Raw genomic sequence first — 26,200 nt, 5'->3', positions numbered from 1 at the left:
ACGATTGGAACGTTGGTACAACGCTACGACAAATGTCATAGTAAGAGCGACGAGTATGTGGAGAGCTAGTTGCATCGTCAACTGTTGCAAGTACATTTTTGAGTTTCACCTTGGCTTCCACTTCACAACCCACCGGATCTTCATAAAGAAAGAGCCCTGCTAGATTTTCTTGTTTTTATATTTTCTTCGGTGTTTTCAGCTCTCATTCGTTGCACTCGCAATTTTGTGAAAGCATTTATCGTGATTATTAAGATATCATATTTTCATTTCTCTTGCACAGGGATACTATTGAATGAATTGGGTCAGGAACATGTTCACTATGACGAATAACAGTTCATAGCGCAGCCACAGGTGTCTGAACGTGGTGTCCTTTAAAATTCCAAAACTGTCAAAAGTGGAAACAACGCAGGACGAGCTTTGAGAGCAGGGTATCAAAGTGTAGCACAGTTGCAGTCACAGTCTTACCAATGCAGTTCCTCGGTCCCTCCCCAAAGGGAAGGTAGGCGTTCCGGTTGATGTTGGCCCTGTTCCGCTCGTTGAACCTCTCCGGGTCGAACTTGTCGGGTTGTGGGAAGTACCGGGGGTCGCTGTGGAGGCCGCTCACCGGAATGAAGACCCTGGTGCCGGGTTCGATGACCGCTCCGGACCCCGGCAGCTTGTACGGCACCTCGCACACGCGGTCCAGGAACGGCACCGGCGGGTAGATGCGCAGCGTCTCTGCAACGACGTCGAGGCTTACTGAGAGCTACACAGTAGCTTTACAAGCAGGTAGACATGAACTTACTGATGCAATCACATCGGGACTTTCCATTCCGCTCCTTCGTCACATTTTGTTCACCAGACTGTCACCACCCGTATGTCTAATGGTAAGAGAGAGGTGCAGGAGTGCTCAGCTCTCACCCAACCGTCTTTGTCTCCAGCCGAAAGGAAATTCCTGAGAGGATATAAGGGAATCGCCTGTGAAGAAATACCCAGATTTCCTTGAACCCCTGTTGTTAAGTCACACACGAATACTCAGCCTTTTTTTCCCTTTATTGTATTTCGATTCCCCCCCCCCCCCCCAAAGGGCAAAGGGGACGGGCTGGCAGCAGCTTATTACACTGCTCTGCAGCCTACAGGCTTTTTAAAATGTAAGGAGAAGTTAAGAAACAATAAAAGCAGGCGATAAAACGGGGACTTAAATTGTAAAACGGTGGAAAATTGGGGAAAGTTAAAACATAAATCAAAGGGTTGGCAACGCGAATAAAAATACACAGGATGCAGACAGTTAACATACTAGACAGGCAATTAAAAACATGGCGACAGTCTGGTTTCTGTTCGCAACAGATATAAAATCACACCCAGCGACAGTATGATTTCACAGCACTTCATAAAAGACACACAACACTTAACACTCACTGTAAACACTGAACTAAAATGTCGGCACAAAGAGGACACACCGTAGCCTAGGGCATATGGGGGGGAGTGGACCTGGACAGATGAGGAGGAAAACAAGGAGGGAGGAGAGGAGAAAGGAAAGGGGGGGAACCAAAGGAGGGAGAGGACTCATAAGAGGGGGGTGGGGCAGGGCAGACACGAGAGGGAGTGGAAAAAGGCAGAGGACATAAATGCAAAAGGACTCGTGAGAGAGAAGGGGGGCAGAGAGAGGGTAGGTGGGGAAGAGAAAAAGAAAAAGCGGATGGAAGGGTGGGAGAGGGAGCCCAGGAAAAGGACAAAGGAAAGGAGGGGGAGTGAGGATCAGAGTTGATATGAGGGATAAATGGAGGGAGAGAGGGCATCATCCGGGAGGGGGAGTTGATGGAAGCCACCTTCGGAAAGGAGATGTAGGGTGTAGAGATGGAGGGTAGGGGGGACACAACAGTGAAGACGTGGCAGGGGGCGGGGATGGAAGAGGAGAGGAGCAACCAGGGGGTGAGTGGGATAAAGGCGGCGGGAGGTGTAGAGTATGTAGATATGTTCGAGGAACAGGAGCAGATCGGGGAAAGGAACGACGTCATAGAGGATCCGCGTGGGGGACGGGAGGCATATACGGAAGGTGAGGCGAGGTGCATGACGCTCAAGGATCTGGAGGGACATATAGAATTAGGAGGGGGGGCAGATATCCAGGTGGGACTGGCACAACAGAGGATGGGACGGATTAAGGATTTGTAGGTGTGGAGGATGGTAGAGGGGTGCAACCCACATGTCCGACCAGAGAGGAGTTTGAGGAGTCGGAGGCGGTTGTGGGCTTTGGATTGGATGGAGCGGATATGAGGGATCCAGGTGAGGTGACGGTCAATGGTGAGGCCAAGGTAGGTGAGGGTGGTGGTGGTGTACTAAGCATAAGCTAATGCTAGTACCTGGTCGGCTGAGAAATAAGAGAACTGGCCGTTACTACTGGTATTCTTCCACAGCGAGGCTGCTTTTGAAAGGCTCCCTCACAAGTTAATTTGGAAATATACATGGTGGTCCATTGATCGTGACTGGGCCAAAGGTCTCACGAAATAAGCGTCAAACGAAAAAACTACAAAGAACGAAACTTGTCTAGCTTGAAGGGGCAAACCAGATGGCGCTATTGTTGGCCCACTAGATGGCGCTGCCGTAGGTAAAACGGATATCAACTGCGTTTTTTAAAACACGAACCCCCATTTTTATTACATATTCGTGTAGTACGTAAAGAAATATCAATATTTTAGTTGGACCACTTTTTTCGCTTTGTGATAGATGACGCTGTAATAGTCACAAACATATGGCTCACAATTTTAGACTAACAGTTGGTAGCAGGTATGATTTTTAAATTAAAATACAGAACGTAGGTACGTTTGAACTGTATAACTGTAACGTCTCCTTCTCTACAGATAACAGTTAAAAGAGAAATGTTGTACATTCAGTAGAGATCGCCGGCGATTGGCTTTCCAATTCAGGGGTTTACAAACTAACGTGTAACAACTGTCCTTCATATTATATTGGTCAAACAGGCAGAACTGTGAAAACAAGATATACAGAACACCTATTAGGTAAGAAAGGAGCGAATATACACAATTCTACTTTTGCTGAACTTCTCCTGATAGCCAGTCATACGCCCAAACATTTAGAAGACATTGTTATCCTACACAGAGAAGACAAAGGGCGTAGATTAGATCTGTGGCAAGAGTTACAAATTTTCAAACATCTTGAGCTTAAGGACGGTAATATACTGAACGACCAGTTGAACCTTGCTTGTAGACAATTTTTCAAAGGCGTTAAACCTGTACTGTTTACGGTATAACATTAATGCTGGTAATCTTAGTGGTTTATTTCCTCAGAAAGCTATGATGCACCTTCAGTGCGTTAAGCTTACTAACCTTTATATAATGCTGGCTTTGTCACGATGTATGTTTGCTACTACGTCGGCCGTTATGTGATTTTACCTGGCTCTAAAATTTTTGTTTTTCCTGTGAATGTGTATTTTCAGGATCGTGTACCAGTGTTCGTAATTCTTTCTTGACAAGAGCCATTATTGTCAATTTAATGTTCTGACATGTATACCGTTTGTGGGCTCCACTAATATAATAATGTAATTTTTTTATGTTTTTGGCTGTATATGCCACTGGGTGTAAGTTTCTCGGCGTAAGCGCCACCTGCTTTTTCTTATGTATAACTACATTATTTTGTACCAATGCTCCCATATTGTTATAACGGGAGTGTTAAACGCCTTCCATTTTTTATTGTTACTCTACCTAAGGACGTTATTAATATTGATAATTTACATGTTGCCTTTGTACGCCAATTGGCACATGTTTCTCGGCACGAACGCCACCTGCCCTGTTTCCAGAGTAACTACGCTCGCCGATTACACTCAGTTGGTTGTGAGCTCTGCAAGATCCATGAGCTATTTTATATTAACGTGACAAACCCTAATTCTAGGGCTATATTTTATTTTTGACACATGAATCTATGCCGACAACTGTAAAAACGGCGATGGTACATTAGTCCTTACTAATGTAAAACTGTAAGTACCAGTCGTCCTTCTCATACTTCTGTAACGCAAGAGTTCTCTAATCTGTCTTAAAATTTATTCTTGGCTTATAAGTTTCACACTTTTCTAATGTAAGCTATGATGTTCATTGGCCTTAGGTTACCTTCTGAAGAAGACAAATTTATATTTGTCGAAACCTAAGTAAAGGATTTCTTTATCCATTGCAACTGGTCGGCTGTTTATAATAATATTAAAAAAATTGTGAAAGTGGTAGAAGCCGATCTCCAAGAAGATCAGGTTCTATTCCGGAGAAATGTTGGCACACGCGAGGCAAGACTAACCCTATCATTTATCTAAGAAGCTAGTTAAACGATAGGCAAACGTACGTTTATAGTATTGGTATACTTGAGAAAGATTCTGACAATGTTGAGTGGAGACACTCCTTGATATTCTGAAGGCAGCAGTGGTAAAATATAGGAAGTGAAAGGCTGTTTATAGCATATACGGAAAAAAGACGGCAATTATAAGAGCCGAGGCAAGCAGTGTTTGAGACAGCAGTGAGAGAGTGTTGTAGCTTTTTCCGGATGTTATTCAATCCGTACATGTAACCAGAGGAAACCCAAAATAATTTGGGTCAAGAAATTAAAGCTCAGAGAAAAGACATAAAAATTTAAAGTTTGCCGATGACACTGTATTTCTGCCGCCAACACCAAAGGATTTGGAAGACGAGTTGAATGGAATGGATAGTGTCCTTAAAGGAGGATATAAAACCTCAACAAAAATAAAAGGAAAGAAATGGAATGTTGTGAAATTACATGAGGCGATATTGAGGAAATATGATAAGGGGACGAGACACTGAAAGTAGTAGCTGAGTTTTGGTATTTGGTCAGTAAAATAACTGATGATTGAAGTAGGGAAGATATATAATGCAGATTGTCAGCCGCAAGAAAAGATTTTCCGAAGAAGAGAAATTTATTAACATCGGATATAGACTTACGTGTTGGGACGTCTTTTCTGAAGGTATTTGTGCGAGAGTGTAGCGTTGTATGGAGTGGAACTTGGACGATAAAGAGTTCAGACAAGAAGGGAATAGAAGTGTGGTGCTATAGAAGAATAGTGGAAATTAGATCAAGTAACAAATGTGGAGATAATGAACAGAATTTTCCAGAAAAGTGTGACATAACTTCAGTATAAGAAGGGAATGTTTGATAGTGTACAATCTCGTATATCAAGGGGGTTAGCAACTTAGCGTTGAAGGGGAGTGTGGTGGGTAAAAACTGTAGAGAGAGACCAAGAGATGAACGCAGTAAGCAGGTAAAAAAGGATGTAGGTTGTAATAGTAATAGGGAGATGAAGAGGCTTGCATGTAATACAGCGCTTGTGTGTGTGTGTTCAAAATGGTTCAAATGGCTCTGAGCACTATGGGACTTAACATCTATGGTCATCAGTCCCCTAGAACTTAGAACTAATTAAACCTAACTAACCTAAGGACAGCACACAACACCCAGCCATCACGAGGCAGAGAAAATCCCTGACCCCGCCGGGAATCGAACCCGGGCGTGGGAAGCGAGAACGCTACCGCACGACCACGAGATGCGGGCAGATTGTGTGTGTGTATTTGTGTGTGTATAGAGGATATAAGTCAGGTCTCACTGATTATTCAATGACGTAACTGTTATAGGAAAAAATAAACAGAATAAGTTATTAAAACTTCCTGGCAGATTAAAACTGTGTGCCGGGCCGAGACTCGAACTCGGGACCTTTGCCTTTCGCTGGCAAGTGCTCTACCAACTTTTTTTTTTTTTTTTTAATCTCATTTTGTTCGCTTTTGTTCGTTGCATCTGCTCAGGGCGGACGTCGTAAGACATCCTTTTAACTTCGTTGTTGATCGATTAACTCAGTTTTTTTTATTACAGAGGGCACCTAACCCTGTGATTGAACACGCTGAGCTACCGTGCCGGCACCAACTGAGATACCGAAGCACGACTCACGCCCCGTCCTCACAGCTTTCATATCAGCGCGCACTCCGCTGCAGAGTGAAAATCTCATTCTGGAAACATCCCCCAGGTTGTGGTTAAGCCATGTCTCAGCAAAATCCTTTCTTTCAGGAGTGCTAGTTCCGCAAGGTTTGCAGAAGAGCTGCTGTAAAGTTTGGAAGGTAGGAGACGAGATACTGACAGAAGTAAAGCTGTGAGAACGGGACGTGAGTCGTGCTTGGATAGCTCAGTTGGTAGAGCACTTGCCCGCGAAAGGCAAAGGTCCCGAGCTCGAGTCTCGGCACACAGTTTTAATCCGCCAGGATGTTTCATATCAGCGCACACTCCGCTGCAGAGTGAAAATCTCATTCTAGAATAAGTTATTATTGTTAATTTTCTTTCATTATTGCTTTCTGTAGCTAGACTGAATAGTAATGGGAACAATACTGTAGCGAACACCCAACAGCTACATTACAGCAACACTGTTCAGAGAGATCGTTTCATCTCGAATACTGAGATAGGTTTCCTCAAGTTACACACAACTTTAAGAATGGTCTGGGTCCTTTGTTTGGCTACGAGATGTGAGTTTTGAAGGTCTCTGCAATAGAACCGCCAAGTTCTGTTAAGATCATTTCCTTAGATGTGATGTTATGCGCCATATAAAAAGAGGAGAAACTTGATAGCGTCTGCGTATTGCGTGAGTGGAGACGCACCCGCCACGACCTGGTCGAGGTAGGTCATGTCCTGGATGGCGTCGTAGGTGATGGCGCCGCCGTGCTTGCGCACGACCGCGTCCACCTCTGCCCGGACCCGCTCCTGGACGTCCTGGTGCACCGCCAGCTCGTGCAGGCAGAAACTCATCGTCGTCGACGACGTCTCGAAGCCCGCCGCGAAGAACACGAAGCACTGCGCCGTCATCAGCTCGTGCGTGATTTCTGCAAACAGGAAAACGCCGTCTATGTCTCGCCAGGACAACTTCAGCAGAGTGGATTCGCGAACTACAGATCGAGAGGTGCCAAAGAATACACGTTTGGCTGTCACACGAATTATGCGTGAAGCTCTAGCTGACTGCCTAGAAAAATATTACTGACAGATGTCTCGCAAAAACCAAAGCAATTGTGGTGACGCGTAAAGACTACGTAAGGTAGTTTGCAGACTCATAGGTACCAAAGGAACTGAAATTGGTGACACCAGTACAGAAGCGGAAATGCTAAACATTGTTTTCAAGTATCATTTACGAAGATCAATCCAAAATACTGCCACGATTTAATTTTTACACTACTGTCATTATAAACGGCGTACTATAGATGTCAGTACACTGGATTCTAAACTACAGGCCAATAAAATTGCTACACCAAGAAGAAATGCAGATCATAAACGGGTATTCATTGGAAAAATATACGAGTATTATACTAGAACTGACATGTGATTACATTTTCACGCAATTTGGGTGCATAGATCCTAAGAAATCAGTACCCAGAACAACCAGTGATGTAACTTGCCTCTGCTATTAAGCTGACGGCACTGAACTTGACGTTTGACCGGCTACGAAAACAACCTGCCTAGACCACCGGCCATCCGGTGCCAGACAGTCGCACCCAGCAGGGCACAGTCCACAAGTATCCTCAGAATCATGAGGACAATTCAGTCAGTCGTGTTGTGACTTGGCAAGACAGCCAAGTCACTATGAGAGGAAGCCGAAAGGCACGCGTTAAGCTCACGCAGGATGGCGTGAGGTCTGGAACAGTTAAAGGAGTGGAATCTAGTAAAAAAAGTACGTAGCTTCGGGAATACTTAACTTTAATCCATAATTGCTGAACATCGGTCTGACGGTACATGCATCACAAGATAAATAGCAAATGATAATGGCGCCTTGCTAGGTCGTAGCAAATAACGTAGCTGAAGGCTATGCTAACTATCGTCTCGGCAAATGAGAGCGTAATTTGTCAGTGAACCATCGCTAGCAAAGTCGGCTGTACAACTGGGGCGAGTGCTAGGACGTCTCTCTAGACCTGCCGCGTGGCGGCGCTCGGTCTGCAATCACTGACAGTGGCGACACGCGGGTCTGACGTATACTAACGGACCGCGGCCGATTTAAAAGCTACCACCTAGCAAGTGTGGTGTCTGGCGGTGACACCACAAGTCGGTGCCAGGAATCTTCGTTCTGGACGCGCCGGAACGGTAAACACATAAACTGCGGCGACACTCAGACGTCTCGCTGGTCGTTTCGCCCTGCATACAGTAGACGAAACTCGATCGACGTCAGTCGTTCCACCAGGCGCTTAAGCCTATTGTACCAACCCTTCAGAATTCGGGGAAGTGCAGCTCTCAACCGGAAACGCAGAGTGCCGCGTCCTACGATGCTCGCCTCGCCCAGGCCACACACAGAAGTAAAATAACATGTTTAGGAATCGAGTGAAAAGTATTTTTTGAGCTCTCAGTACAAATACTCTCATTACAATAACTTTATTCGGTCTGTTATTACAGTGCAATGACATAGAACATTAATAAAACTGATGAAAATGAGAGGAGACATGGGCATGGAACCTCTCATGGAAACAGGTTGGTTTAAAAGTTATCCTTCACTCTCAGATAGGAGAAACACTACAACTTACACTAAACTAACAGTTTTAGAACAATAGAATATTTTGCATTACTTTAACTCATGTTAGATCTGACTGTGCAGTGACAGCACATTTATACAGAATGTAGTGGGTAAAAGTGCAGATACTTTATATGTGGTACTTCTGTATGTACACACGTTAGTGTGTTAGTTGTTGAACTTCTGTGTTGAACAGTCTTCAAATTCACGTCCAAACTTTACAGCTTGATGTTTTTTTGCACAGTCGTACTGGAACACTACGTAGACCTCATCTGTCGGTACAGGCTGACCGTTTTGGGTCCATACTTCTTCACCCAACCAGTTGCCAATGGCAAAAGAAACATTAATGCCCATCTCTTGCAACATGTACTTTGAGGTGCTAATCAATGTAAAAGTATATGACTCTTAATAACTATAATTACTCTTACTCTAATGACATAAATGCTAATGCAATAGGTTTGGTACTCCTTCTTCAGACACCAACAGAAACATCTGTTACACACTGTGTATTCCATTGCAGTATGAAAGTTTGCTTAGCCCCAAATATTTCTCTAACACAAGTCAGATCGCCTTCTTGTTCGTTCTTGTCAAAATGCTCTAAAAGAAAGGAGATTTTTCAGGTCATTAGTACCAGAGTCTAATTAGTTACGCATTTAGGTTAAAGTGAAACAGATAATAACGTCTTTCACATGTGACAACCAGCGCTTCAAGTTTTGGGCACAAGATGTTCTTATCCAGTTATACAAACAAGTATTTTCTCCATATGTATAAAATATATTCAACTATTTACCACCTGGACGAACTACAATATAAGTAACTTAGATTGTTTATGGTTGCATCTAAGAGTGTAATCATTTGATTTAAAAACGTGTGAATGTGTGTGTACGCGCGCGCGCGCGCGCGCGCGCTTGTCTGTGTTTGTGCGTGTGTGTGTGTGTGTGTGTGTGTGTGTGTGTGTGCGCGCGCGCGCGCGCCTGTGTGTGTCACTACATACGAATCTATTTATTAATATAAGTGCTACACATTATGAGTTGTAGAATATAATTGGAGGCCATCACATCAGGGAGCTTCCACATCATCATCTTTATCGTCACCGTCGTCATTAGTCAGTTTACTCATTGCTGAGTGTCATGGCCTAACTTCTTCATTCATTTCTAAAGTTACTACACATTCGACTAGACGTCTCCACCTACAGTGAGTTTCAGCCTTTCTTAATGCGGAGACTTAAGGCAGGAAGCTTCTTAGTTTGATCCAATCGTCTACTTCCTGCTCTTTCTCACTGTCATCTGTCTTCGATTTTGTCTTTGCAAGTTACTCCCTTCTCTTCTGAAAAATTGCCCAATTGGAAGCATCTGTGGCTGACATGGGAAGATGAACTTGTTGTGATGCTTTCTTTAATGGAAACATTGATTCTTCTTTCTATCCAAGGTATGAGTAAAACATTCCGCCAAAGCCACATCTTGACGGGATTGTTGTGACCACGTGAAACTATTGTCGTGTGGCCACACCTATGGGTTCTTTGATTGGTCTGGGAGAATTCTCATCACACTAGATCCCAGGAAGTATTAGTGCAATTTATTACATAAATGATTGGCTTTGACAGAGTATTTTGCTGCATGTGTACCGGATAATTTGCAACTGTCGTGAACTAGCAAAGCATGATTTGACGTGCAGATTGACAAACTGTTCTCTTGCAGCAAAATATTTTAAATCTATGAGGCACATTTCACATGAACCGTTTAAATGTCACTGTCGTACCCAATTATGTTCAGTGTTCTAGCCGGTCGGAGTGGCCGAGCGGTTCTAGGCGCTACAGTTTGAAACCGCGCGACCGCTGCGGTCGCAGGTTCGAATCCTGCCTCGGGCATGGGTGTTTGTGATGTCTTTAGGTTGGTTAGGTTTAAGTAGTTCTAGGAGACTGATGACCACAGCAGGTAAGTCCCATAGTGCTCAGAGCCTTTTGAACCATCACTGTTGTAGCAGAGGTCTCGAATTGGCCGCAGCCCTTGCTAGCTCGACGCTATGTTGACCCCAGTTTGAGGGTCCTGCTGTGCTGAAAGGGAAGGTGTGGTCGTAAAAACCCCCCAGCCCCCCCCCCCCACCATGATGTTGCGGGCTTCAGAGAGCTCTCGCTAATGTCTTTGGTATCGATTTGTGTTGCCTACTGTGATATGGCACCGCGATCTCTGGGCGACACCGGAGGTATCATTTCTGCTCTTGGTAGCAGCATCCACGGGCGAGCTCTCGCAGTCATGCTAGAGCATAAGGAACACCAATGGTTCCATCAGGTTCATCTTCAGTGTTCTGGATATTGCTCTATTCTGCCATATCTTAGTACGTTTAATCATTGTGGATTTGCCAAGGACGATTCATTATTTTATTTCTTCTTCAATCTTTCCTGTGTACCTACACGTATCATAAATATATAAATAACAAGCGTTAGCCGGCCGATGTGGCCGTGCGGTTCTAGGTGCTGCAGTCCGGAACCGTGGGACTGCTACGGTCGCAGGTTCGAGTCCTGCCTCGGGCATGGATGTGTGTGATGTCCTTAGGTTGGTTAGGTTTAGGTAGTTCTAAGTTCTAGGGGACTGATGACCTAAGATGTTAAGTCCCATAGTGCTCAGAGCCATTTGAACGATTTTTGACAAGCGTTAGGGGACCCGCCAGAATGGTGAATTGAACAATTGGCACTTCTACAACTTTTCACATTATTAATAGCTCTCTACAGATAAACTTATTGAGAAGTTTCACAGTGCTTACCAATCGATTCCTCTGTCTGCACCAGAGCGTGGGAGTCACCCTCCAGGTGTCCCTTCTGCTTCAGCTGGATGAGCAGGTCGAGAAAGTCGTTCCTCTTGATGTTCTTCTCCAGCCGCTCGTCCACCGTCTGCCGGACCAGCTCGAGGAAGAAGTCGGAGACGGAGTTGTCTGTGAAGTTGTCCTTGAAGCGCTGCAGGAACGGCACCCCGTCGTAGAGGAAGCGCTGGACCATGCCACCTGTGGATGACGTCACGTAAATATTTCGCAAGTTATGCATGGTGAAGAAGTATTCCCGAGCATGGGCTTCCAAGCGCTGTTCCTTGAATATGGTCTATCTGCGGCAAAAAATTTCCCCGTGCATACTTTCTGTTTAACATTGTCAACAAAGAACTTTACATGCAATCACCTTATCTAAATGTACCACTACACATGTCTTTACTACTGATCGATAACAACCACGTACTTGCACTGAGTAACACATCGTTGGCTACCTAGAGCGTTAGAGACGGGGCACTGTCACGCCAACGGTTTAGGGGTAGCCTATTAGACCGCTCGCTTGAGAGACGATGGAGAATCACTTCAGTGGGTTATGAGTGGCCGAAGGTGATGGTCGGGATGTGGCTCAGAGGCAGGAAAGTTTAATATCGTTAAGAAAATATTAGTTCTATTGAAACAATGAGAAGAATCATGTGTAGAGGATATGATTTTGCAGACACAGATGACATTTTGTGAATTTATAAGGTAAGTGAAGCATCGAAAGCTGTAAGCAGTAAAAGAGAGTTATACGTGAGCACCTATTGGTGACATGAAAATTTGAATACAGGGTGTTACAAAAAGGTACAGCCAAACTTTCAGGAAACATTCCTCGCACACAAAGAAAGAAAATATGTTATGTGGACATGTGTCCGGAAACGCATACTTTCCATGTTAGAGCTCATTTTATTACTTCTCTTCAAATCACATTAATCATGGAATGGAAACACACAACAACAGAACGTACCAGCGGGACTTACGGGAAATGTTCAAAATGTCCTCCGTTAGCGAGGATACATGCATCCACCCTCCGTCGCATGGAATCCCTGATGCGCTGATGCAGCCCTGGAGAATGGCGTATTGTATCACAGCCGTCCACAATACGAGCACGAATAGTCTCTACATTTGGTACCGGGGTTGCGTAGACAAGAGCTTTCAAATGCCCCCATAAATGAAAGTCAAGAGGGTTGAGGTCAGGAGAGTGTGGAGGCCATGGGATTGGTCCGCCTCTACCAATCCATCGGTCACCGAATCTGTTATTGAGAAGCGTACAAATACCTAATCTGATATGTGCAGGAGCTTCATCGTGCATGAACCACATGTTGTGTCGTACTTGTAAAGGTGCATGTTCTAGCAGCACAGGTAGAGTATCCCGTATGAAATCATGATAACGTGCTCCATTGAGCGTAGGTGGAAGAAACTAAAATGAGCTCTAACATGAAAATTAAGCGTTTCCGGACACATGTCCACATAACATCTTTTCTTTATTTGTGTGTGAGGAATGTTTCCTGAAAGTTTGGCCGTACCTTTTTGTAACACTCTGTATAGTAAAGATGACCATCGACATACACAAATACCGGAAGAGTCATGAAACTTACCGACGAGCTTAAAGAGTCAATTAAATCCTTCTGAACGTAATTTGCATGGTGATATTTCGTTTTTACTGTACAGAATGAGTTGTGTAAGACTGTGTGAGATTGAGTAGAGACCATATACTTTTTCAAAGATAAATAAACTGTGTTGACATGTTGCGACTTTCGTTAATTAGTACCGCCGTTAAGCATAGTTCCTTATATGCACAACAAGCAGTACATAGGCTTTATAGTAGGTAACTTCTTATCTGGTACAGACGCTGCTCTTTTCACTCTTCTGGTCGGGTCCATATAACTGAGTGCGTCGCCATTAATAAAATAAGTATAAGAATAAATAAGATAGCTTCCCAACTGGACAAAAAATTAAACATACCCAGAATAACACTGTGCAAAACCAGTCTTATATATTAAGGTCGCCTCAGTTGAGCAAAGGAGAGAGTCCACAAGGGTACCATATCAAGCTGAAGAAAATACGGCTCACATCTCTTTGACTGACCGGTATACTACATTTCACCCACTGTTCCGAATAGTTTTCAGACATTTTCGGCGACATTAACACTGGCAACTTAGCTTGGTCAGTTGAGCGTGGTAGAGTACCTGAGTGTTCGCCAACTAGCGATATGGAAAACTTTGCACCATGACAGGTTCCTCTTGCTCTGGGTGGCTTTTTATTTTTTTAAATTTTACATTCCATTGGGATTCTGAAGGTACCAGAAGTATTTTTCTGCTTTAAGCCTGGCCGCAGAGAATAATTGCACCGACCGAGAAACTAGTTCTCATGTAGGCCTTGGTGACGAATAGTACATATGGCGCCGTAGTGAGCCACTGGAGGGGGCAGAGGTACGCAAGCCATGAGAAAATATCTTCTTTGACGATCCATACGTAGAGGAAGGCAAAAGCTTCCTTATTGTACTTCAAGATGCATCTTGGTCGTAAAATGGGTCTAACTGTTAGCAGTTAAATACTGTTGTTGTTGTTGAGGTCTTCAGTCCTGAGACTGGTTTGATGCAGCTCTCCATGCTACCCTATCCTGTGCAAGCTCCTTCATCTCCCGGTATTTACTGCAACCTACATCCTTCTGAATCTCCTTAGTGTATTCATCTCTTGGCCTCCCTCTACGATTTTTACCCTCCACGATGCCCTCCCTTCTTTCTGTCAAGTTGTGCCACAAACTCCTCTTCTCCCCAGTTCTATTCAATACTTCATCATTAATTATGTGATCTACCTATCTAATTTTCAGCATTCTTCTGTAGCACCACATTTCGCAAGATTCTATTCTCTTCTTGTCCAAACTGGTTATCGTCCATGTTTCACTTCCATACATGGCTAAACTCTATACAAATACTTTCAGAAACGACTTCCTGACACTTGAATCTATACTCGATGTTAACAAATTTCTCTTCTTCAGAAACACTTTCCTTGCCATTGCCAGTCTACATTTTATATCTTCCCTATTTCGACCATCATCAGATATTTTGCTCCCCAAATAGCAAAACTCCTTTACTACTTTAAGTGTCTCATTTCCTAATCTAGCTCCCTCAGCATCACCCGATTTAATTCGACTACATTCCATTATCCTCGATTTGCTTTTGTTGATGTTCATCTTATATCCTTCTTTAAAGACACTGTCCATTCCGTTCAACTGCCCTTCCAAGTCCTTTGCTGTCTCTGATAGAATTACAATGTCATCGGCGAACCTCAAAGTTTTTATTTCTTCTCCATGGATTGTAATACCTACACCGAATTTTTCTTTTCTTTCCTTTACTGCTTGCTCAATGTACAGATTGAATAACATCGGGGAGAGGCTACAACCCTGTCTTACTCCCTTCCCAACCACTGCGTCCCTTTCATGCTCCTCGATTCTAATAACTGCCATCTGGTTTGTGTACAAATTGTAAATAGCCTTTCGCTCCCTGGGTTTCCATCTGAGCTCTTGATATTCATACAAGTGGTTAAATACTAGGGTAGATTATTGGAATAACAATTTTTCAGTAGTGAAGGCGGCCACCTGCGATTTCCCTCAATATCGCACAGTGCCCTGCAGCTGCAGACTTTGCAAAATTCTCTCCTCATAGCCAGCAGATTGTGTGAAGAGATGGATATAAATCAGAGAGAGATAAGTCCGGACTATTTGGTGGGTGATCAAACACTTCCTGTCTAAAACATTGATGGAGCGTCCTCGTTACCCTACTGTTGGGGTCAAGAGCTGTCATGAAGAAGGTAACACATAACAGCTACGTTATGTTGGCTGCATTAAATCAAGCGAAATCCCACAGTAGGGTCTACTCTCGGCGGGAGACACTATTTTCTAGGCATTTTAATGTGCTCACATGGCACGTGGTAGACAGGCGCATTCGATACACTACCTTAAATACCTGCACAAAGCTTCAGAGGCTTTTCACTGCGATTTTAGTCTTAGGACAGATCGGAGGCGGAAAAAAAAGATACCCCTTGTAGATACAGGTCTAGTGAGGTGAAGGATAGATACTATTAATGATAAAATTGATGAACTAGAAGTAGATGTCAGGAATGGTAACAGTCTCATAGAAAGACGTTTCATGAAAACTTATATGAATACAATTGAAATATTTGCCTTGTATGAAATACTATCTATGAAGATGGGAAGAAAGTAATAAATGTCAAGATGAACAGGAAAAAGGGTCTCAAAGGGAAAAAAAATACAAAAGTAGAATAAACATGAAAAATCTACATCTGCATCTACATTTATACTGCTCAAGCCACCCAACGGTGTGTGGCGGAGGGCACATTACGTGCCACTGTCATCACCTCCATTTCCTGTTCCACTTGCGTATGGTTCGCGGGAAGAACGACTGCCGGAAAGCCTCCGTGCTCGCTCGAATCTCCTCGGGAGATATAAGTAGGGGGAAGCAATATATTCGATACCTCATCAAGAAACGCACCCTCTCGAAACCTGGACAGCAAGCTACACCACGATGCAGAGCGCCTGTCTTGAAGAGTCTGCCACTTGAGTTTGCTAAACATCTCCGTAACGCTATCACGCTTACCAATAACCCTGTGACGAAACGCGCCGCTCTTCTTTGGATCTTTTCTATCTCCTCTGTCAACCCGACCTGGTACGGATCCCACACTGATGAGCAATACTCAAGTATAGACCGAACGAGTGTTTTGTAAGCCAACTCCTTTGTTGATGGACTACATTTTCTAAGGACTCTCCCAATGAATCTCAACCTGGCACCCGCCTTACCGACAATTAATTTTATATGATAATTCAAATCGTTCCGTACGCATACTCCCAGATATTTTACAGGCGTAAGAGCTACCAGTGTTTTTTCCGCTATCATATAATCATACAATAAAGGATCCTTCTTTCTATGTATTCGGAATACATTACATTTGTCTATGTTAAGGGTCAGTTGCCACTTCCTACACCAATTGCCAATCCGCTGCAGATCTTCCTGCATTTCGCTGCAATTTTCTAATGCTGAAACTTCTCTGTATACTACAGCATCAACCGCGAAAAGCCGCATGGAACTTCCGACACTATCTACTAGGTCATTTATATATATATTGCGAAAAGCGATGGTCCCATAACACTCCCCTGTGGTACGCCAGAGGTTACTTTAACGTCTGTAGACGTCTCTCCATTGAGAACAACATGCTGTGTTCTGTTTGCTAAAAACTCTTCAATCCAGCCACACGGCAGGTCTGATATTGCGTAGGCTCTTACTTTGTTTGTCAGGCGACAGTGCGGAACTGTATCGAACGCCTTCCGAAGTCAAGGAAACTGGCATCTACCTGGGAACCTGTATCTAATATTTTCTGGGTCTCATGAACAAATAAAGCGGGTTGGGTTTCACACGATCGCTGTTTCCGGAATCTATGTTGATTCCTACAGAGTAGATTCTGGGTTTCCAAAAACGACATGATACTCGAGCAAAAAACAATTCTACAACAGATCGATGTCAGAGATATATGCCTATAGTTTTGCGCATCTGCTCGACGACCCTTCTTGAAAACTGGGACAACCTGTGCTCTTTTCCAATCATTTGGAACCTTCCGTTCCTCTAGAGACTTGCGGTACACGGCTGTTAGAAGGGCGACAAGTTCTTTCGCGTACTCTGTGTAGCATCGAATTGGTATCCTGTCAGATCCAGTGAACTTTCCTCTCTTGAGTGATTCAAGTTGCTTTTCTATTCCTTGGACACTTATTTCGATGTCAGCCATCTTTTCGCTCGTGTGAGGATTGAGAGAAGGAACTGCAGTGCGGTCTTCCTGTGTGAAACAGCTTTGGAAAAAGGTGTTTAGTATTTCAGCTTTACGCGTGTCATCCTCTGTTTCAATGCCATCATCATCCCAGATTGTCTGGATATGCTGTTTCGATCCACTTACTGATTTAACGTAAGACCAGAACTTCCTAGGATTTTCTGTCAAGTCGGTACATAGAATTTTAGTTTCGAATTCACTGAACGCTTCACGCATAGCCCTCCCTACGCTAACTTTGACATCGTTTAGCTTCTGTTTGTCTGAGAGGTTTTGGCTGCGTTTAAACTTGCAGTGAAGCTCTCTTTGCTTTCGTAGTAACTAACAAATTGTTGGTTCCAATAAATAAGAGGGCATGAGCACGTTATAAGATTACTAACAACAAAACAGAACCATTTTACAGGGATGCTAAGGGAAAGTTTGATGAACTAATGAAAGTTACGCCGGAAGGTGTTAAAGAGATTATGGCAATAGCAGGTCGGCAAATAGAGAGAATATGAGTGAAACTTTTGAGGTGAAATCTAGTGCCAAATCAATGAAAATGTGACAATGGCATTCATACTTTGCACGCTACTGCCAGTGATGGTAGTGAAGAATCTAAAAGGACATTGTTTGGTGTAAATAATAACTTAGTCACAGATAAGCAGATAAGATCTATACTAGCTCTTAAAGGAGATTATGTTAAACAATTTGATGTTAGTAATCCAAAGGAGGTTGTTTTAAAAGCAGCCTGGTTTCAGTATAGGATCAGTGCTTTTAATAAGTTAGACATTGAACTTTCTGCCGAAAATGTAAAGATAGAGATAAATTCTAAATCGAATAGTAGGGATAAAGGAAAAAATAATAGTGGAAATGTTAAAAAAGTAGACCACTTGTGAGTTAACGAGTATTGCGCTCTCATTTAAATATATGCCGGAAAGAGTCAGCCTACAGAAATTGTGAAACGAACCCTGTCGTCCAGGACCACGTGCCACAAAGATCGCAGATTCACCACGAGATGGGGAAACTCACAGGAGTCTATTGTCTATTGAAGCCTAAGCGGTGTAATGTGCGAGGCAGACAGATGAGAACCTACGTCATACGGATACCCAGTAGAAGGCTTTTGTGACCAAGAAGACGTAGCAGTGGTAAATATGGCGGACCTAAGGTCGGCCATAAAGGGAAACATTTATGAAAACTATGTATTTCTGCAGTAATGCAGGGAATGAAGCCACACTAATTTTGATCTGCCATCCTCCATAAAGTTTCATGGCAATGTCAATAAAACTTGAATATTGATAATATCTATAATAGTTTACGATTTACTGTTAAAGAGGAATTAACAAGTTTTGTAACAAAGACTTGAATGCTAAAATCTGAACGCCTTGGCCGATCTTAACGATCGACATTTCATATTGAAGCGCATCATCAAAATGACAAACGTTGTAAATATCAACTCTGTAACTTTATTTGTTTAAAAGATAAAGTAGATTTCAATTATCAGTATTTTCAGTTAAGCATCAGATCACGATTTCCTCCACACAAAACTCATTAAACGATGACAGCATGACACCTTCTTGAATCATTAGGTAACAGAATATTTATTGTAAAGTTTAGTGCGTAGACGTTACTTTTGTTCTGTATTTATTTACCAGAAAGCACATTGGCTGTGACAGTCAAAGTTAAGAAGGAAATTGAATTGGTTTAATGTAAAAGAATTTTACGTTTGTTACGTAATGGATATTATTGTTACTTTATTTAGAACGAGAAAGTGGTCAAGCTTTGATTATTTAGATATGTTAAAATGTAAAGTACTGTAGAATAAGCTGTAGCCAATCCGATGGACGGAGTCAGGAAAGGGAACTGCGCTAGTCAGTTCAGCGAAGGCGTTCGCCGCGCGGGATACGCTAGTCGGAGACGGGCAGAGGATAGTTCTGGTCTAGACACCAAAGAGTACAGTTCGTCTGGAGACACCAAAGGGTTCATTTCGGATTGAGACGCGAAAGTGGACAGTCGGTCTTTGGGTACCTGTGAAGTGAAACGACTTAGAAAGTTTCGTGTTTTGTGGTATTACGGGACTCTCTGAGCGGTCAGCAGCCACGCGCCTGGTACGAACTCCAACTTTTCGTGTAAATAACGAGGTGGAGTATCGGACTTGTAATTCGCGATGAGATTGTGAATGATCGAACTATTTCAAATGGAGATGCGCTCGAGTGTAACAGCAACTCTAAATACGACCACTTTCGCTATTCGTTTGCTTTATGAATAAACATTATTCTAACCAAATCGCAACTGCGTGGCCCACATGATTGATGGGTCGTTAATTTAGTTCCCGATATTGTTATTACTGTTATTATATGTTATGTTAAATTTGCATTTCGCAAACTTGCCATCAGCCAGACAAGGTAACCAAAGGGTCACAAGTGTCTAATTTAGGGCGTGTACTGCGACACGTGCTGTTCAGTTCTTAGATGAGTGGAACCGCATGTGAGGCCGAACATCTTTGGGATGTTAACTCGCACACTCTGTGAAAATAAGTACTTTCGACAACTTTTGTTGCTAATAGAGGAGTACGCGATATATGAAAGCACAGAAAGGAAAATGGAAATGCTTTACCAGAAAAGTAAGGAAAGGTAAAGGTTGGAAAGGCATGAAATAGAAGACAGAGGATAATGGGAACGAAAACAGTAACAAGGTAAGCAATGTTCCAACAAATTGAAACGAAAGACGTACTAATGGGTTCCGCAGAAAAGGAATACAAAGGAAACACTAATGAGAATTTACTTTTGCATGGTAAGAGACAATACAACGATTATTACAAAGAGGATCGTAATGGGTGTTCGGATTTTCACTTTAGTAGACGATAGAGTCAAATAAAACGTACATAGATGCAAAGACCTGAGGGATGAGATTATACGGGAGTACTGGATTATTGAGAGTGTTAAAGTAAATGGTATTCAAACAAAAGTGATCTTCAGAATCAGTATCAAATAAGACGTCACAAAAGGAAAATCTTACGAGCAAGAAATATGCGAAGAGAGCATACCAGTTTCCCCAGCGCAGATACTTGATGTCGTAGATGACATTGGAATTAAGAAATAAATATTAGTTAAAATCAGGTCTAATGAAAAATTTATGAGAACTATCTATCTATCTCTTTATCATGGGAAAGGATCTGTTGGTACACTATGCTGTATTATGAGTTTAGACAAGAACAGTATGAACATTAAGGTAGATGGTATGAAGAATAAGATAAAATTAGCAAAGATTACAAGTACTTGCAAAGGAACGCTAAATTGGTGCTATGTGACAATCATGGGCGAATCTTTTCAGTAGGAATGCAATGAAGACGAAACTACCTTACAGAGATAAAAGAAAATTTATTACATAAACACAAAATATGAAGACAGATGCCTTTATTAGCGACTGATTACTGTTCACGATATTCAGTCACACTACACAAAGGACATTTCCCCTTTTAAGGCGCCCTAGGACTTGTTTCAAGTAAATTAGCTACCCGCAAGGACACATAACCACAGGTCGGTTGATCGCATCTTCTTAAGATTCCAGAGCATTACAAGAACTATTTCGAGGGAAACATCAACGAGAGATCCACAGAAAACAAATAGGAGGAAATCCTACATGCCATTTCCATTCAGGAAAGCATTAACTTAAGCAGTAAAGTTTCGGGGTTGGAGCCACGACTAGTGATATTGTACATCAGCTACACGACTTTCTATGGACACGTGACTAAATTTAGAAACTTTTACAGAATTTTGGGATAATTCAAGCAAGGCACTGGAATAGAGAATTGATGTGGCTGGGAGTTGTGCGGGTGCAGTTATATTTCCAATGTAACACAACTTTACTACAGAAGAAAATTGAAGTATAGCTAGAATCTGTTTATGCACAGAAGTATGCCTGGTTTTAAGAATTAACAATAAGAATATAAGAATAAAATAGGCACAAACACTAAAATCCAGACAATGAAATAATCTTAAAAATAAATGGGCCAATGTGTTCTGTAACTAATTTCAACAACAATCTGGTTCACTGGCAGTAAAAAACACAGTAAGTGAACTAACGCACAAACCCATTCCACATCAAAAACTATGAGATCGTACATTCATTCTCTTCTCCATAAACTATTGAGAAAATTTAGGGAACTAGCATTTGAAGTCGTCTACAGAACTAATCTACTGTCAGCAATGTACATCTGGTGTAAAGTCCACAAAGATAAGAGTAATTTGTGGTATCATATAACACATGCCTCCATGGGCATTATGGCAATGGTTTTCCAAGTTTTTGTCTGACGCTGACAGCGATCACGCACGATCTGGCGGACCCTGTGCTGCGCGCCCGCTGAGCCACACCGCCAGGAGCTCTGCCACAGCGGCATAGGATGGCTGGCGGCAGCCTCTCTGCCCACTTGCGCTTGGAGCCTCTTGGCTCACAGACGCTACGATCACGCTGCCCAGTAGCCTGTCCTGACACTGACTTCACTTGCGAGAAGTTTAGACTGGGGAGCCTGCGGTGAAGTTCTTACTGTACCGACAGAGTGACTTCAAACGTCTCAGCCTTCGTTTTTGGTTTATCAGTCTTGAAGTCAAGAAATTCTTGAGTAACAGAAGAGATACTGAATTTAATTGATGAAAGGAGAAAATATAAAAATGCAGTAAGTGAAGCAGGCAAAAAGGAAAACAAACGTCTCAAAAATGATATCGACAGGAAGTGCAAAATGGCCAAACAGGAATGGCTAGAGGACAAATGTAAGGATGTAGAGGCTTATCTCACGAGGGGTGAGATATATACTGCCTACAGGAAAATTAAAGAGACCTTTGGAGAAAAGAGAACCACTTGCATGAATATCAAGAGCTCGGATGGAAACCCAGTTCTAAGCGAAGAAGGGAAAGCAGAAAGGTGGAAGGAGTATATAGAGGGTCTATACAGGGGCGATGTTCTTGAGGACAATATCATGGAAATGGAAATGGAAGAGGATGTAGATGAAGATGAAATGGGAGATATGGTACTGCGTGAAGAGTTTGACAGAGCACTGAAAAACCTAAGTCGAAAGAAGGCCCCGGGAGTAGACAACATTCCATTAGAGCTAATGACAACCTTTGGAGAGCCAGTCCTCACAAAACTCTACCATCTGGTGAGCAAGATGTATGAGACAGGCGAAAGTCCCTCAGACTTCAAAAGAATATAATAATTCCAATCCCAAAGAAAGGTGTTGACAGATGTTAAAATTACTGAACTATCAGTTTAATAAGCCATATCTGCAAAATACGAACGCGAATTCTTTACAGACGAATGTAAAAACTGGTAGAAGCCAACCTCGGGGAAGATCAGTTAGGATTCCGTAGAAATGTTGGAACTTGTGAGGCAATGCTGACCCTACGACTAATCTTAGAAGAAAGATTAAGGAAAGGCAAACCTACGTTTCTAGCATTTGTAGACTTAGAGAAAGCTTTTGACAATGTTAACTGGAATACTCTCTTTCAAATTCTGGAGACGGCAGGGCTAAATTGCAGGGAGCGAAAGGCTATTTACAATTTGTACAGAAACCAGATCGCAGTTATAAGAGTCGAGGGACATGAAAGGGAAGCATTGGTTGTAGCCTATCCCCGATGCTATTCAATCTGTATATTGAGCAAGCAGTAAAGGAAACAAAAGAAAAGTTCGGAGTAGGTATTAAAATCCATGGAGAAGAAATAAAAACTTTGTGGTTCGCCGATGACACTGTAATTCTATCAGAAACTGCAAAGGACTTGGAAGAGCAGTTGAACGGAATGGACAGTGTCTTGAAAGGAGGGTATAAGATGAACATCAACAAAAGCAAAAGAAGGATAATGGAATGTAGTTGAACTACTCGTAAGTCGGGTGATGCTGAGGGAATTAGGTTAGGAAATGAGACACTTGAAGTAGTAAAGGAGTTTTGCTATGAAAATAACTGATGATGGTCGGAGTAGAGAGGATATGAAATGTAGACTGGGAATGGCAAGGAAAGCGTTTCTGAAGAAGAGAAATTTGTTAACATCGAGTATAGATTTAAGTGTCAGGAAGTCGTTTCTGAAAGTATTTGTATGGAGTGTAGCCATGTATGGAAGTGAAACATGGACGATATATAGTTTGGACAAGATGAGAATAGAATCTTGCGAAACGTGGTGCTACAGAAGAATGCTGAAGATTAGATGGGTAGATCACATAACTAATGAGGAGGTATTCAATAGAATTGGAGAGGAGTTTGTGGCACAACTTGACTAGAAGAAGGGGTCGGTTGGTAGGACATGTTCTGAAGCATCAAGGGATCACCAGTTTAGCACTGGAGGGCAGCGTGGAGGGTAAAAATCGTAGAGGGAGACCAAGAGATGAGTACACTAAGCAGATTCAGAAGGATGTAGGCTGCAGTAGGTACTGGGAGATGAAGAAGCTTGCACAGGATAGAGTAGCATGGAGAGCTGCATCAATCCAGTCTCACGACTGAAGACCACAACAACAACAACAACAACCACAACAGTCTTGATGTTTCGTATTATTGTGCACTCTGTCGCACAAGTAAACCAAATTGGTCCTTGGTACAACCAGCAAATCAGGGTGTCACACACTGAAATCTGCTGTGATTTCAGGGCTCTGGTAGAGAGTAAATTGCGATCCGTCTGCCTGATTGCTAGACCGTGAGATGTTTACAGTTATTTCGTGGCCACGATCGATTCACAGGTACCGCCTCCACGTCTCACCTCCGCCACACATATCCCGCAAGCTGCAAGTTACATCGCTGCGCAAAGCAAAGATTGTAATGTACTGCTGACCCGGCATTGTCAGGGCCTGCAGATCTCAATCGCCACTTGGTCTCAGGTGCACCTATGTACAGAAAGTTCAGTTGAATTGATGTCAAGGTCTGCTCAGCGACAGATCAATTCTGATTGCGTTATCCACATTTTTAAGGACAGAGTACGGGACTCACTTCTGCCAACCAGGATCCTAGTCCATTGCAGTCTTAAACCACCTGTTAGTTGTTTACGGTATTCAATCAATAACATTTTTATCATAATTTATGTCTGTTTTTTCTTTTGAAAAATAAATGTTGCTAAAACACTAAAGTTACGCGAACACAATCAATCATTTAAACAGTGCCCACTAGGGTTACCCATTCAGTCTTACAGTTCCATAAGGGAAATAACTATAGGTCTAATTGCAAATGATATTATGTGGCTGAAATAATAGGAAAGGTGCAAGAAACATCAGTGAAAAAAGCAGCAAAATGTTGAGCAGCAGATAATAGGTTGGTGCATTCAGTAGTATATCATCCAGAACTTTTGTACGTTCTATAAGAAACCTTCTCGTTTTGCTAGGATAAATCATCGAAATACAATTCACCTTTAGCATCAAAACAAAATAGTATACTGTGATACTGTGCAAAGGAATATTTTTAAAAAAGTGGGATTAAATACTATGGAGGAAACTCGTGGCGATCAGAGCAGTAGCAGCGGTGAAAACAGTGACAATTATTAATACATCTGTTTTGATGTTGTCTGAGTCACAAACGGTCACCACAGCGATAGTGAACTCTAAAATGGTTGTGTTTAATATTAAATTGCCAAGCCTAGGTTTCGTGTCCAAGAGCCAGCCTTAAGCCTAAATAGGGACTGTTAACGGTATAGAACGTCAAACTTCCGCCGACTGAGTTTGTTTGCGTGCGCTGTTGGTTAGAGAGGCTCTGGAAGTAATCTGCACCTGGACGACAAATTTTCAACAGTTTCTCTGCTGTCTGGTTTCGGCAGGCGTTTTGAATGGGTGTGTGCAGTTGGGAATATCAGTGGCGTTGAGCTTTTTAATGTTCAGGATGCTGAAATGCTATCCGTAACTGATTATCACTTATTCTAATTTCGCGTCGACTGAGATACACGCATATTCGAGCAGTAAGGCCTCTGCGTCCAGTGCGGTTAGCGGTTCTTCACACAACAGAGATTGCCTCAACGTTGTTCGTTATTCAGCCTTGTTTGACGACAGTGAAATGGTCTGCGGCACCTAATCGCTATGTCCTGACCTGCTCTCTACCAAAACTATGGTTTGGTAATTTTGGCACAGTACATAAATTATGTATTGCATGGTAGGATTATCGATAGTATTCGCAGAATTGTCAGGGAAAGAAACTTAAATGAATGTGCAAGAGAGAATCTGGAACTGAGGACTTCTCGTTTTCTTATTAGTTTGTTTGATACATAATTAGAACAACACATCATTCAGTGTTAGTTCATTATGTAGTTCATATACTTAAAAAATTTGAACTGCGTTTTATAAGCAACAAAAATTTGTCGCACGTGTAACTCTTCATTTATCTAAAGACGTAATATGTTGACATGCAACAGGTAAGTTTTTCTAATCTTATCTTCTCCCTGTACAAGGATACTCTCAGTTGCCGGAATTTATCTTTGTCATGGTCAATTTCAATATTACGAAATATCATCTTAAGAAATCCTTCAGTTTCCTCTCCTTCATAATCCTAATTTGAATTTCTGCACTTTTTTTCACCAAAGCAGTATTACTTTTGACACAGTACAGCTTACATGCACAAGCATAAAAAATCTTAATACTTATTGCTGTTATTTGGTTCTCAACAGAACCTTATTCATCATGATCAAAGGGAAGAGTTTCCTGTACTATTGATAGAGGCGAAGGCTGTTTGTGAAAAACAGAAAGATATTTTATTCAAGTTCAACAAACTATTGAAGCGATGTTTGATATATTACTGTTTTGTATTTTTATTTTACCTTTAAACGTCTATGAAACGTACCCTTAGAAACATTATACATGACTGTGCTTAAACTGACACACAATATTTTTAGCGCAACGCAATCTGACTTTCAAAAATCCCTACAAAAAAAATGGCCTTGAGTAACATCAACCTATACGTTTCACAAATCGCTTACCTCACAAAAATCTTGGTTACTCGAACTACTGCAATACAGCGAGCGCCGCTACTGCCAGCTATATAAAAGATTCAAACTACAGAAGGCACTAACTACTGATAGGGATAGTTAGCAAATGAAAGATTTTAATAGAGAACAAACAATGT

At 42.3% G+C, this 26,200-nt stretch overlaps 1 protein-coding gene across 1 annotated transcript in view; it reads right to left on the bottom strand.

The window, feature by feature from the left end:
- Positions 1 to 26,200, bottom strand: part of LOC126412722 (cytochrome P450 6a2-like) — a 107,378-nt gene that overhangs the window by 9,060 nt on the left and 72,118 nt on the right. Inside the window, exons 4-6 of the mRNA XM_050082446.1 lie at positions 11,276 to 11,512; positions 6,627 to 6,848; positions 466 to 717 (exon numbers count right to left, since the gene is read on the bottom strand). Coding sequence (XP_049938403.1) covers positions 466 to 717; positions 6,627 to 6,848; positions 11,276 to 11,512 — 711 coding nt within the window. The remainder of the gene's footprint in view (positions 1 to 465; positions 718 to 6,626; positions 6,849 to 11,275; positions 11,513 to 26,200) is intronic.

Source organism: Schistocerca serialis, chromosome 7, assembly GCF_023864345.2.
Source record: "Schistocerca serialis cubense isolate TAMUIC-IGC-003099 chromosome 7, iqSchSeri2.2, whole genome shotgun sequence".
Classification (NCBI taxonomy): Eukaryota; Metazoa; Arthropoda; class Insecta; order Orthoptera; family Acrididae; genus Schistocerca; species Schistocerca serialis.
The sequence above is the reverse complement of the archived record's forward strand: the minus strand, read 5'-3'. Positions and strand labels throughout refer to the sequence as shown.